General features: G+C 55.1%; 1 protein-coding gene across 2 annotated transcripts in view; it reads right to left on the minus strand.

The window, feature by feature from the left end:
* Window positions 1–15052, minus strand: part of COL5A1 (collagen type V alpha 1 chain) — a 209079-nt gene that overhangs the window by 152638 nt on the left and 41389 nt on the right. For both annotated transcript variants that reach the window (XM_010372767.2, XM_010372766.2), the window contains exon 2: window positions 6742–6909. In XM_010372767.2, coding sequence (XP_010371069.1) covers window positions 6742–6909 — 168 coding nt within the window. The remainder of the gene's footprint in view (window positions 1–6741; window positions 6910–15052) is intronic.

Consider the following 15052-nt stretch of genomic DNA (forward strand, 5'->3'; position numbering starts at 1 on the left):
CCCAGGGCAGATGGCACAGTCACCATCTGAGTCCACTCCCTCACTCTCATTGCAAAGGGTCACCTGGCTCCCATCCCTACCCCACCGCCACCTTGTGTGCCTGAGTCATTCCTCCATCTTAAAAGATCAAAGAATGAGTTGAGCATGCCCATCTCTCCGGCACGAGGCACCGCAAGGCCCACGAACCCCCACCTCCTGCAGCTCATTAAAATGCCGTTTCTCAAGTTTTGAAATCTCTATGGTAACAAATTTTCTCAGCTCAGATAAAACCCGAAAGGATAAATTATGTTTAACATTAATCTCTCTCCTGGCAAAATAACAATGGATTCATTGTCACTGCGAGATGGCCCATTCAAGTCATGACATGAGCTGGGACGTTGACACTTTATAATCTACGCTGTCCGGGCACTCTGGGAGGACGGAGTCAGCTGTCGAACACTTCATGTTTCATTTCTCCAGGAAAAGTCACAGTTGAGGGGGGTGGGCTCTGGACTTCCGTCTCGTTCTGTCACCCAGGCTGGAGTGCAGTGGCGCAATCTCAGCTCACTGCAAGCTCCGCCTCCTGGGTCCAAGCGATTCTTCTGCCTCAGCCTCCCAAGTAGCTGGGACTACAGGCACCCGCCACCATGCCGGGCTAATTATTTGTATATTTTTTAGTAGAGACGGGGTTTCACCATGTTAGTCAGGATGGTCTCGATCTCCTGACCCTGTGATCCGCCTGCCTCAGCCTCCCAGAGTGCTGGGATTACAGGCGTGAGCCACCGCGCCCGGCCAGAGCTTTTCATTTTTACTTTTGCCAAAGTCCAAAGGCACTAGAGCATTTTAGGTATGCAGTAGGAGTACAATAAATGCATTTGTGTTGAAACAGCGTCACACTGAGCCGAAGTTACTAAGCACACTGATTGCTCACTACAGTGGATCATGTCATCAATAAACGGTGACTGGTCCCCTAATAAACAGTGATTGGTGCCAGGTTCTGGGGTGACACAGTCAAGGGACATATATGGCCCCTGGCCTCAGAAAGTGATACTCCCACAATACAAACAGAAATCATCCAACAAGTTAGTTAAATCATTGCAGGCTGGGTGAGGTGGCTCACGCCTGTAATCCCTGCACTTTGGGAGGCCAAGGCCGGAGGATAACTTGAGGTCAGGAGTTCCACACCAGCCTGGCCAACGTGGTGAATCCCCGTCTCTGCCAAAAATATAAAAAAAGTAGCCAGGTGTGGTGCCATGCACCTGGCTGGGAGGCAGAGGTTGCAGTGAGCCAAGATCACACCACTGCACTCCAGCCTGGGTGACAGAGTGAGACTTTGTCTCAATAATAAAAGTGCAAATAATGCAGGAGGCAGTGGGGCAGGGTGGCAGAAAGAGGCCAGAGGATAGGAAATGAATGTGGGGTGTGGCTAACTTTGGAAAGGGGGCCAGGAACCTGGGGGACGGGTGAGGTTTCAGCTGGCCCCTGGAGGGCTGAGGGGAGCATGGCAGGCCCAGGGTAGAGGCCTAGGATCCAGGGGCACCGAGGCAGCCCTGCAGAAGAAACTTCACCAGCCATCCTCAGTCCTGACCGGAAGGGCTCTCAGTCCCAGACTGGGGTGGGACAGGTGAGGGGCCCTAGAGAGGAAGCTGTCATCTGGCAGCCCCTGCAGGGAGAACTTAGTTCTGGAACCTTCCAGCCTAGACCCAAACTTACTGCATTTGTCATGGCCAGAAGTGAGGTTCCTATTCCCTGGGCTGGACCAACCCATGGGGTCGAAGATGGAGTGAGAAAGAGACAGTCTCCAGTCTCAAGGGGAGGCTGTGCACATACCCAGGTGGGAACCTCACACCTTACTTCATGGGAGCCCCTCGTCTCAGCCATGAGAGAAACTCCATCCTGCTCTGCGGGGGTGCAGGGGAGTGGGGAGCGTCTGCTCAGTGAGTAGAGGGTCCGCAAAACCCCCAGGCTGAGGACACTACCCTCCTACTGCTGCCTCCATCTTCCCCTCACATCAGCCTGCCCCTGCAGCCGGCACCCTGTCCTCAGCCATCCCCGCGACCCTCGTCCAGCACTCAGCACAGTCCTATGGAGGATCCTGGGGCCCAGCGCGACTGGCTGCTCCCTCACTTTCTGGCAGGAGGGTACTGGCGGGAGCAGCGAGGAGCAGCAGGACATTCTGCCTGAGGAGGCTGATTCTGGAGCCCAGGCCCTGGGGTGCAGGAGAGCCACAGGTGAGGACAGGGTATCAGCCAGGAGGCAGGGGGGCGTGGGCAGAGCCATGGCCTCCACCTAACCCTGCCTGGGACCCTGAGTAGGAGGCAAGTCTCAGAGGCCTGGGCAGAGGAGGGGTATGGAGGAAAAGGTACCTACAAAGGACAAAATGGAGAGGACCCCACCCACAGCACCAGAGCCGAGGAGGAGGCTGCGTGCTGATCCAGGAAGTGGGCTCAGGTGGGGCTGGTCCCTGAGTCAGGTGACCATGGGGGACACTGCCTCGCCTGGTCATCCTCAGAGGGGACAGCTCAGATCTGGGTCATTACAAACAAGTCATGCTGGGTCAACAAGGCAGGGAGTGCCCGATCCCAGGCCCCCAGTGGGGATGTGGATCCCAGAGCTCAGGCCACCCAGTGAGGAAGCCAGGCCTGCTGCCTTCAGGGTCTCAGGCCACCTTACCGTGAGGCGATGTCTGCACTGCTGACACAGGGGGCCGAGGCCTGGGACCCCACAGGGAAGGAAGGAAGTCCCAACCCTCCCCGCTTCACTGGCGGCCCCCGCGTCACAGTCCTGGGCTTCAGTCCCTGCAGCCTCATCTCCCTGATGCCAGGACACCCCAGCACCCACGATCGGTCAGAAACCGTGGCTCGGGGTGGAGCCACGGTTCTGGGTTCTGACAGATCCCAGAACCCAGACCGCTGGGTCTGAGCAAGACTAGAAAACCCTCTTCGAATGAGGGGGGAATTCTACCCTCTGTCCTGCCCCCAAGTGCAGAAAATGCTAACAGGCTTCTTCACCTGCACAGAAGGGAGGGTGGTGCCCCTGAAGAAGGCGGCCTAGGGAACCTCGCTCTCCCAGGCCAGAGGAGGCTGGGCTCCGTCTGTTCTGTTCATGGCTGTGTCTCCCTGGCACCCAGATCACTCTGCCAGTTCGTGCCCAGTGCGGGATACAGGACCAGCTGGTGCCAAAGTGGGTGGAGGGCAGAGGTCGACGCCTGTGCAGCCTGGGTAGGGAGCGGCACTGCACCCAGGTGGAGGCTCCCAGTCACCTGCTCAGCTCAGCCTCCAAACCCCCACCCCGGTGATCCAGGACCACTTGGCTGCTGGGTTGCCGAGAGGTGTGTGGGCTCTTCAGGGAATATGGAGAGCCTGCTCAGGGATTCTGTCAGGGGATTGGATGCCAGGGAAACAGCTGCCTGGATGCGGCCTCCCCCTCTCCCCGAGAGACACTTACAGATACTGTTTTTGCTCCACTCAGTTCCCCACAGCTCAGGCCTTGCCGTGGCCACCTGGGCTGCACCATCTCTTCTTCCTCTGCAGCTGCCAGGCAGGTCAGGTCTCTAGAATCCCGCAGATGCTGCTGCTCCCCGAGACAGGGCACGGTACAGCTCCGGCTCCCCTAGAGCTTAGGCCTACCCACACGAGTGGCTGACGCGAGGCCACATCAGTCCCAAGCAAACAGCCCTTTCCTATGTGTGGCCCCTACACGCTGAGCACTTCTCAAACAGAAAACCTGAAGTGAGCTTCTGGGTCTCTTCACTGAAGGACCCACAGGCCAACTGGGGTGGAGGGAGTCAGAGCAACAGAGGACAGGTAGCGAGTTTGCTCGGAGGGCCGGGCGGAAGGGAGAGGTGGGCTACGGCGTCAGATCAAAGGCAAATGCCGTCCTATGACACTGGTCTCCAACAGTGTCCCTTGAATGGCTTTCCCAACCCAACACTTTGGGACCTGCAGAAGGGACTCCACAGACATCCCTGCTTAAATACTTCCCAAGCAACCTCCAGCTTCATCTGCCATGAATGGGGCAACTGGCTTATATGGACCCACTCTACTCTCTAAGCTAATTCACAGAAGGCCCTGGAAGAGGAAGGGCAGCACTTTGGAAAACTTGGAAAAAACATGGACTTAAAAAAACATCCCACATACTACTCAGAAATTTACCCTAGATTATGTGTCGTTTTTTTGGTTTGGTTTGTTTTGTTTGAGACAGTCTCACTCCGTTGCCCAGGCTGGAGTGCGATGACGCGATCTCGGCTCACCGCTTCACTGTGTCACGATAACCTCACTCACCTAGCATCTGGTAAAAAGCCCAAAACAGACATGGAAACCAATCGATCTGTAGATAAGAACCCTGCTCAGGGACAGGGGTCCCTGCTGAGAGGGAGGCAGAGAGAGCCTGCTATGCAGAAACTGCTGGAAGGCCAAGCCATTTCTTTCTTTTCTCTCTCTCTCTCTTTTTATTTTTTTTTTTGGACATAGTCTCACTCTCACTCGGGCTGGAGTGCAGTGGAGCCATCTTGGCTCACTGCAACCTCCGCCTCCTAGGTTCAAGCGATTCTTCTGTCTCAGCCTCCCGAGTAGCTGGGATTACAGACGTGCACCACCATGCCTGGCTAATTTTTGTATTTTTAGTAGAGATGGGGTTTCGCTATGTTGGCCAGGCTGGTCTCAAACTCCTGACCTCAAGTGATCCACCTGCCTCAGCCTCCCAAAGTGCTGGGATTACAGGGTGAGCCACTGCACCCGGCTGATCCTAGATTATTTATCCAATAATTAGCCTGTATTCCTGAGATACTATAATATTTCTGGCCACAGGATAATCCAGCAGAGAAGGATGAAGTCCAGTGAGTGTGTGGTGCCAGTGCCCCAGAATTGGGTGACACAGATAAGATTAAACACAGTGGCTGAGCCGGGCATGGTGGCTCACGCCTGTAATCCCAGCACTTTGGGAGGCTGAGGCAGGTGGATCATTTGAGGTCAGGAGTTCGAGACCAGCTTGACCTACATAGTGAAACCCCGTCTCTACTAAAATACAAAAATTAGCCAGGCGTGGTGGCGGGCACCTGTAATCCCAGCCACTTGTGAGGCTGAAGCAGGAGAATGGCTTGAACCCAGGAGGCAGAGGTTGCAGTGAGCCGAGATTGCGCTGCTACACTCCAGCCTGGGCGACACAGCGAGCCTCCCTCTCAAAAAAACAAAAAAAACCACAGCGGCTGAAGATCCTTGGAAAGCAGGAGCACTTACTTCCCCAGTGTGCCCCTCAGCCTATCACACACCCAGAGTCCACGGGGTCCTTGGCAATCAGCTCTCTAAGCCCTTCCCTGGACCAGCCCTCCCAGGTTCTCTAGGTCACGAATTCTAAACCTGGGGTCATGGGGCAGAAAAGGGTGCAACTTCTGGGCCAAGATGCAGGTGAGCATTCCGTGACTAATTCCAAAGGAGATGTTCTCCCAAAAGCTGAGGAACGCTCCTCCAGAGGCCAGGAGAAACGAAACTGCTGTGGTCCTTCACGAGGACAGGCTGTCTGTGCCGATGAGTTCCACACACTTAAGGCTGGGGATCCACAGCCCAGGGCCACTCAGGCACCCAAAGGTGGGCTGTTTAAGAGAATGTGGGCTGCCAGGGGTCCCAGGCCACCTCGCCTCACCTCCACCGAGCTGCAAGGCAGGGACTCGGCGCCTCGGAGGTATTTCTTGAAATAACTCGTTCTCAAAGACGTTCTTGAAAAGAACCACCCAGATTCTCTCAGAGACAAGCTCTTCAAAGTCACACGGATGTAAAGGAGGGCTGGACAATGGCTGGGGATGAGTGCACAGAGAGTAAGTCTGTGGAAGCAGAAACAGCCCCTCAAAAGAGGATGTCCTTCAGGGGCCCCACAGAGATAGGATCATCAGAAACCCCACGGCGCATTCACAGACTGCCCTGATCGTGGGTTCAATGCCAGACTCACCTCCAGGTCCACCAAAAAGATGCTACGCTGTCTTCTAATAATTACAGAGCTTCTCATAAACTGAACTCACCTGCCCTACATGCCCCGTCCCTGTCTTCTCTGAATCAGAAAGAGGAGCTCATTTTAGTCCAGGCCATGAGCACCCAGCTCGGGCAAGGCGATGAGGTTCTCCATCGCCAGCTCATTCATCACGTCCAGATAAACCCAGAGGGTTTAATTAACTGTGACAGGTGCCACCCCACGACTGGGTGACAGGGACAACTTGAATGCTGCATCTTAGAGCTAATGCTGCTTCTTGCTCCGGGTATGTAATTAAAAGCAGAGACCTAGCATTTGGCAGCTGATTCTCATTAGAAGCCTCGCGTGCTCTTGCTAAGAGTCACGACGTTTGATTCATCGTCTCTTAATGTCACTGCCCCCAGTTAAGCTTTGTCTGGAAGTGCTTCCTTTCCCACGACCCCGAGGTTTCTCTCGACTCATCCCTCAGGACCCATCCAACTCCTTCTGCACTTGGAGTCCTGGCGGCCCAGCTACCACCGGAGACACGGCCGATAGAAGGTCGAGGGCACCGGGCCTCACCCACCCACCCACATCCATCAGAGGAGGACAGTGGCAAAGCCCAGTTCAGTCCAGAAGGACAAAGTCCCACCATTGCAACTGCGTTTTCACGACAGTGAAACGAAACCGGGCTCGTGAAAGGGGCTTCCTGGAAAACTGAGCCTGTGTCTCTGCCACCACACAGGCTTGCGCGCTGCTCCTGGCTGGAGACCAGAGGGCCAACGGGACCCGCCACCCCAAACAGAAGGGTGCGGCACTTACCAGGGTACAACTGCTTGGTGGGTGCGCTGAGCTGCGCGTCTTTGGTGACTCTGTAAGCGACATCCGGGCCTTTGGAAGATCGCCGCGTGGCGCAAAAGCCTGTTGTCTTTGTTATTCCATCAGGCAAGTTGTGAAAATCTAGAACCTTCAGGAGATCTGCTGGCTGAGCTGAAATGACAGAGGAGGAGCGGGGTTAGCCACGGAGAGGAAAGGAGCACCTGGGAGCACCCGGAAGCTGCGGTGGCGGGAAGCACCTCCACCCCCCACCCCTGTGAGTCCCGGGCACTCGGAAGAGCCCCAGGACTGGCTCAGAGCAGTGCGCTGGGTGAGGCAGGGCCCCACGCTGTGGAGGAGGGTTCCATCCCGGTCCCCACCAGGAACCACACACCAGGCGCAGACCCAGGCTTGCCCAGCTCTGACAATGCCCGCCTTCCTCACTGTGCTCCCATGGCTCCTGAGGCTGGCAGGGGCCACACACCCAGCCTCCCAGACACCTCTTCTCATTGGCCACGTAAGGACAGCAGCCCAGGCCGACGCTGGAAGGCCGCAGAAGGCCCACTGCAGAGCTGGCCTCCTTATGGGGTGCTGTGCAATGACACGGAAGCACCGGAGGGTCACAACATCTGCCCTGCAGCTCTGAGAACCTTCATCCCGCCTGAGACTCCTCCGGAGGTCACGGGGATGTCACGGGCCTAGTTTATCCTCCCTCGTTATCTACCTGGACTGTCTGTCCCCTTCCCATGACCATTTACAGCGGGTGTGCAGTTTCCATTGCCCCGGAAGACCCCTGCCCACATCACCAGACCATGCAGAGCCAAGAACAAGGGAGGGACAGCCCCCACATCCCTTCCAGAAGGTTCCGGACCCTCAATTCGGGGGCTCTCAGGGAAGGACAGGGGATAAGCTGACCTCTGGCCAGCTGAAGCCATGATCGTTACCAGGGAGCTCAATGGTCACCCTCCAACACAGAAGACAGCCCCATCTGCCAGAGCCTCCGTCCCCCACACCACGAGGACCCCAGACCTGCATCCACCGCAAGACACGAATCCAGGTACCCACCCTGAACAAGGTCAGCTTCATGGGGAAAGCACCGCTCCTATACCTACAAACAAGAGGCTTCCTGGGAGTCTCGGCAGAGAAAATAAACTCGAAGTTGGCGTTGCAGCGACAGAACAGTTTGTGCTGGGGCGGCCTGGGGGTTGGAGGAACCCAGCAGCCACCAACCGCCTGCCCAGTAGGTGTGAATCGGGTTGGGCCGGGCCCCCTCTGCTGGCCAATCAGAGCATGACACCGCCATGTCCCAGACCATCAGCTCAGGGAGGGACATGAGACCAGCCAGGATAAGGAAGCCCCGACCTGGGGCTTTTTTCCTTTGGGAACAAGGAATCCTCCCTGCTCTGCCGGCTCCAAACACAGAACAGGAACCTGGAACTGCTGGCAACTGTCTTCTGAGCAGGCGGAGAATGCCTGCCTGAGGACACAGAGACAGACTCTGGCCACACTGTTTGGGTAGCTGGAACAAGCTGTGCCTGAACAAGAATCACCTACAGAAACCGGTGTATCCATCTTTATGCTAATGCCAACTGGAGTTAGATCCCAACATCTGCTACTAAACAGTGCCTATCTCTGGGAGCAGCGATGTGGCCCTCCTTAGCTATCAGTTCCCCGCTCCCTGGCCCTCCTCCCCAGGGAGGAATGATGACAAGCCTGGGACAGGCTCAAGAGGAAAGTCCCACTTTTTTCACAAGGGCAGAAGGTTTGGAGGTGAGACGGGATGGCCAACACAGGCTTCCTCTCTGCTGGTTTTCGAGGACTCCTGCAGCCAGGGGCACCTGGAGCCTCAGCACTGCCATGGGAGGAGGTGGCCGCCAGAGACGACAGTGCAGCATCACTGCTTGTCCCAGCAGGCCCTCAGCAAGAGGGGCACCCAGACGGAGGTTCTGTCCCCCCAGCACTCCCTGTCCCTCCAGGGGATTCAGCACGGGCACTGTGCTTGGTGCGCAGGCCACAAGGAGGTACAGACAGGGCCCTGTGCCGCCCCTACCCCCGCCATGACCAGCTGACGGTGCAGGGAAGACAGCAGCCTGGGGGTGGGGCTCTGAAGGAGACCAGGGTGGAGGGAAATTGAAGCTGCACTTCTCAATCATGAAGTACCTCTCCATCCACAGTTCTCTGGAAGGTTCCACAGTACCCCAGGTCCTAGGGTTCTGAAGTCCCTGCCTCCGATGGTGTCATTTCTACAGCCTGTATTTGCTGCAGTCCTCTGCCAATCAAATCGAGAAGCCAGAAACATGGGGAAGCTGAGGATTTCCCACCACGGGGCGTGGGAACAGTTACAAAGGGGAGGGGTGGCCCAGGGACTCAGAACACCCTGCGTCCAGGCTGGCCTCTCATGACCTCTCTGATTTCCTGAGTGGCTTTCGGCTGCCAAGCAGGGCACAGTCCACCCAGCTCTGTCACTTCCTTGGGCATGTATGGCACCTCCCACCTGGCCCCCGCAAAAAAGGCTTTGGTGGGCTTTTGCCTTTGACTTCAGAAGCAATGCTGAGTGCAGGTGCCTGGTGAGGCTGCACCGCACAGCCCTCGGCCTGGATGCAGCCCGTGGGAAGAGAGGACGCGCCAGCTGCTGGCCCACCTGCTGAGGACGACACAGCGCCGAGCCCTGGGTCATCCCTAAGTCTCAATTCCAGCATTGGCAACGGCCAGGGCAGGGGAGCAAGGATCCCAGCTGGGGCTTCCTGGACTCACACCGTAATAAGCCTGTGATGCTCTTCCCAGGCTCAGGCTCGGAAGCCTGTTTTCTCCATTGCTGAAGGCGAGAGCTGTTTTCCAGCAGACTTGGTGGACATGTTCACAGATCTCTGTTGCAACAAGTTTAAGAGGCCACCAGACCTTTCCCAGGCCCAGTGCCACCCCTCCTGCCGGCCGGGGCTTTCTTTGCCAGAGCAGAGGAAAACATTAAGTATTTTTTTAAAAAGAAAAGGTTGGGGAGAGCCTGGGAGGAGACTGGCAGCACAGCCTTTCAGGAGCTCTTCTTCCAGTCTCCATCAGGATGGAAACTCCAGTTGGACACAGCACGAGCTTTGGGGACAGGTGGATGTGGGTTTGAAGCCAGTGTCACCCCCCACCAGAGGGTGGATCCCAGTGGGTCAAGGCCAGTGAGAGAAGCTGCAGAATCAATGGTGGCCACCACACACTGGTCCGTGCACTGCCCGGCTCAGCAAACAAGAACCCCTCTCTTTTGCCCTTTTCTCCTAGACAGCCAGGCAGGGGCCCATCACCAGCAGTTCCCATAGGACACACCAAGCAGCCCAGGTGCTCAGTGAAGATGGAGATGGCATCACCCGTGTGGTCTCCACACCCAGCCTGGTGCCCACTCTTTAATGAGGGACCATGCGGATGTGCCCAGAGGTTCCTGAGACCGACCATTTGATGCACAGAAGGTCAGCTCCAAAAGCTTCATGAAACAAAAACTTTGTTGCTTCCATGGAACCCTCACCATGACCGGATCACCTATGCAGTCAGTCCATCACATGGTGGATGGATAGATGGATGGATGGAGGGATGGGTGGATGGATGGATGGGTGGACGGATGGATGGATGGAGTCCCAGAGAATAGCAGGCATCCTGCTGTGCCTTGGTCACCCAAGGTCCACCCCCACCTCCTCTGGGCACCATCTTGCTCTGCAGTCTGGGGAGCTAAAAACTACATTTCCCACGTGCTTTTGCATAAGGATGCAGGGTGCAAATTAGAGTCTACCCATCAGAGAGACTCGTGAAGTTAGACAGTGAGAGGGAGGTGGCAGCCTCCCCGGCCCTGGCACAGCCAGAAGGCCATATCACCAGACACAGCATATGGAGGTGGTCCTGGTGTCCAGACCCCCATGCACACCATAGCCTGGGACCAGCTTCAGGGCACCGGGTGGCATTGGCAGCAGCATCTTCCTGCAGTATGGGTGGCAGCCTCGCTTTGGTGGTGCAACCCCAAATGGGATAGTGGGGTGGGGCCTCCTGAACCCACCACACCAGTCTCCCGAAGACTGTATCCACCTGACTCCCTGCATTCAGTCCCTTTCCCCAAAATGGCTTGTTCCCATCAGCTGTGTGCACTGAAACCAGGAGCCTCCCTGGAGCCACCTATGGGACATGGGCCCAGCACAAGGCCACTGGCATCAGAGTCTTTAAATCATAGGAAGCATTTACCCCCAGCATCTAGGGGTCAGGCTTTCTGCACAGCCTTGCTTGCCCAAGGAATACCTCTTGCCCTTCCCTGAGTTGACCAGAGTTAGAGACGTTGGACTCTGCGTCCCCTGCACTCTTATAAGTAGATGTATTTGTCATTGGCATCCCAGAGGCCCATTTTCATAAGGATGTAACCAGGTATCATGTCCCCAGACGTATAAAGGAATGGACACCAGCGAGGTCAGTTTTAAGGAAGAAGGGAGGTGAATGAAAAGAATTGGATGGCCAGGCATGGTGGCTCAGGACTGGAATCCCAGCACTTTGGGAGGCCGAGGGAGGCACATGGCTTGAGCTCAGGAGTTGGAGACCAACCAGGGTAACATTGTAAAACCCCGTCTCTACATAAATACAAAAATTAGCCGGACTTGGTGGCATGCACCTGTGGTCCTAGCTACTTGAGGGGCTGAGGTGTGAGGCTCATTTGATCCTGGGTGGTAGAGGCTGCAGTAAGCCAAGATCGCGCCACTGCACTCCAGCTTGGGTGACAGAGCATAATCTGGTCTCGAAAAAAAGGAAGAGGAAGAAGAAAAAGAAGGAGAAGGAGAAGGAGGAAGGAAGAAGGAGAATAATTTGGAAATGAGTGTTTGAGTTCTATGTGGGTGCCATGCACCACAAAAGGCAGCACAAAGACCCTGACAAGAAATACAAGCAAGACTGCAGCACTGGCACATAGGAGGAGCTCAACACAGACATGTAGGATGGATGGATGAATGGATGGATGGTGGATGAATGAATGGTAGATGGATGGGTGGATGGATGGATGGATGATGGATGATGGATGATGGATGATGGATGGATGACGGTGGATGGATGGTGGATGGATGGATGGATGGATGGTAGATGGATGGATGGATGAATGGATGTATGATGGATGAACAGATGATGAATGGATGGATGATGGATGGATGGATGGATGAATGGATGGATGGAGGATGGATGGATGGATAGATGGAGGATGGATGGATGGATGAATGGATGGATGGAGGATGGATGGATGAATGGGAAGATGGATGGTGGATGGATGGATGATGGATGGATGGATGAATGGATGTATGATGGATGAACAGATGATGAATGGATGGATGATGGATGGATGGATGGATGAATGGATGGATGGAGGATGGATGGATGGATGGATGGAGGATGGATGGATGGATGAATGGATGGATGGAGGATGGATGGATGAATGGGAAGATGGATGGTGGATGGATGGATGGATGGATGGAGGGTGGATGGATGGATGGATGGTGGATGGATGGTGGATGGGTGGGTGGGTGGATGGTTGGATGGATGGATGATGGATGGATGGATGGTGGATGGATGGGTGGGTGGATGGGTGGATGGATAATGAATGATGGATGGATGGATGGATGGATGAATGCATGGATGGTAGATGGATGGATGATGGATGTATGAATGGATGGATGGTGGATGGATGGATGGATGATGGATGGATGAATGGAATGATGGATGGATGAATGGAAGGATGGTGGATGAATGAATGGGAGGATGATGGATGAATGGATGCACGATGGATGGATGGATGAATGGATGGATGATGGATGGATGGATGATGGATGGATGGGTGGATGGATGGATGGATGGATGGATGGATGGATCATGGATGATGGATGATGGATGGATGATGGTGGATGGATGGTGGATGGAGGGATGGATGAATGGATGGATGGTAGATGGATGGATGATGGATGGATGGATGAATGGATGGATGGTGGATGGATGGATGGATGGATGGATGGATGGATGGATAGATCATGGATGATGGATGATGGATGGATGATAGTGGATGGATGGTGGATGGATGGATGGATAAATGGATGGATGGTAGATGGATGGATGATGGATGGATGAATGGATATATGATGGATGGACAGATGAATGGATGGATGATGGATGGACGGATGGATGGATGAATGGATGGATGAATGGATGGATGGCAGATGGATGGATGATGGATGGATGGATGAGTGGATGGATGGTGGGTGGATGGATGGATGGATAGATCATGGATGATGGATGATGGATGGATGATAGTGAATGGATGGATGGATGGATGGATGGATGGATAAATGGATGGATGGTAGATGGATGGATGATGGATGGATGAATGGATGTATGATGGATGGACAGATGATGAATGGATGGATGATGGATGGACGGATGGATGGATGAATGGATGGATGGAGGATGGATGGATGGATGGATGGAGGATGGATGGATGGATGGATGGAGGATGGATGGATGAATGGGAAGATGGATGGTGGATGGATGGATGGTGGATGGATGGATGGAGGATGGATGGATGGATGGATGGATGGTGGATGGATGGGTGGGTGGATGGGTGGATGGATGGATGATGGATGATGAATGGATGGATGGTGGATGGATGGATGAATGTATGGATGGCAGATGGATGGATGATGGATGTATGAATGGATGGATGGTGGATGGATGGATGATGGATGGATGATGGATGGATGAGTGGAATGATGCATGGATGGATGGATGAATGGAAGGATGATGGATGGATGAATGGGAGGATGATGGATTAATGGATGGATGAATGGATGCACGATGGATAGATGGATGGATGAATGGATGGATGGACAGATGGATGGATGGTGAATGGATGAATGGATGGATGGATGGATGAACGGATGGATGGTGGATGGATAGATGGATGGGTGAATGGATAGATGGTGGATGGATGGAGGAGTGGATGGATCAACCAATCAGTGAACAAATGAGCAGCTGAATGGTGAAAATCAGGAGGTACAGGGCAATTTTACAATTGCCACACTAAGTTGTCAGTCTTTCCACCAGCCAATAACAATGTCTCCACTAACCACACTAGGATAACTTTCTCTGTCCCCAACAGGCATTTCCATTATCACCCATGGAGGTCAGCTTCTCTGCTCCTCCAGAGCTAACCCAGAGTAACCGCATTCCATGTCACGCTAGGGCCTGCCACCCTCTCATCACACAGCTGCAGGACATGAGATGCTGAAACATCATCCAAGGTCCACAGTGCTCAGTGCACCCAGGTGCTCCTGGCCTGGACCAGCAGTGGACTAATGTGGCCCAGCACAAAGAACCAGAGATGGGGGACTGAAACCAAGCTGGTGAGGCATGAGGATGGAGCCCTGGGCTCCCCTTAAGGCCTGGGGCTCACAGATCTGCTGAGAAGGATGAATGCCGGCAGCCAGGTGACCCAAGACACAGTGGGGCAGCATCACAGTGCCCAACCCAGCAATGCTCTGCTTCCCCCCAGGACCTGGGGGGTTGCTGGATATCTACACAGGGTTCTAGCACCTACAGCAGCTGATGGAATGAGATGGCTTTAGCGGGAACTTAAATCAGTTCCTGGCCATCCACTGGTGTCCAGGCACTCCTCCGAGTGCTCAGAAGCAAGAAAGGGGCAACTTCGGCCCGGTCACAGCCTGCCTTGCTGGAGAGCATCTCTCAGGCTCAGCAGCCCTTCCCCTTGGAAGTGGAGCCCCTCACGAAAGACTGCTTCTCCACCAACAACAGAAACGCTGTGGAAGTAAGCCGCTTTCAGGAAGGAGAGCAGAGGTCTGGGGCCACCCTCTTGAATGACACAGATGTGTCAGATGGAATCTGGAACCCGAGCCTGGACGCTCCACGGCACCACCATCCTGCCAGCCTCGGGGAAGGGAGACACTCAGGGGGTGCCCCGTCAAGTGCTGACCTCAGTGCCCCATCTCACAGAGCGGCAGGAACAGAGCCTTCGCATGCTGGAGAGGGAGCAGCACAGGACAGCAGGAACAGAGCCCTCGTGTGATGGAGAGGGAGCACCACAGGGCGGCAGGAACAGAGCCCTCGCGTGACGGAGAGGGAGCACCACAGGGCGGCAGGAACAGAGCCCTCGCGTGACGGAGAGGGAGCACCACAGGGGGGCAGGAACAGAGCCCTCGCGTGCTGGAGAGGGAGCACCACGGGGCGGCAGGAACAGAGCCCTCGCGTGCTGGAGAGGGAGCACCACGGGGCGGCAGGAACAGAGCCCTCGCGTGACGGAGAGGGAGCACCA

The sequence above is a fragment of the Rhinopithecus roxellana genome, chromosome 16 (assembly GCF_007565055.1).
Source record: "Rhinopithecus roxellana isolate Shanxi Qingling chromosome 16, ASM756505v1, whole genome shotgun sequence".
In the NCBI taxonomy this organism is placed as follows: domain Eukaryota; kingdom Metazoa; phylum Chordata; class Mammalia; order Primates; family Cercopithecidae; genus Rhinopithecus; species Rhinopithecus roxellana.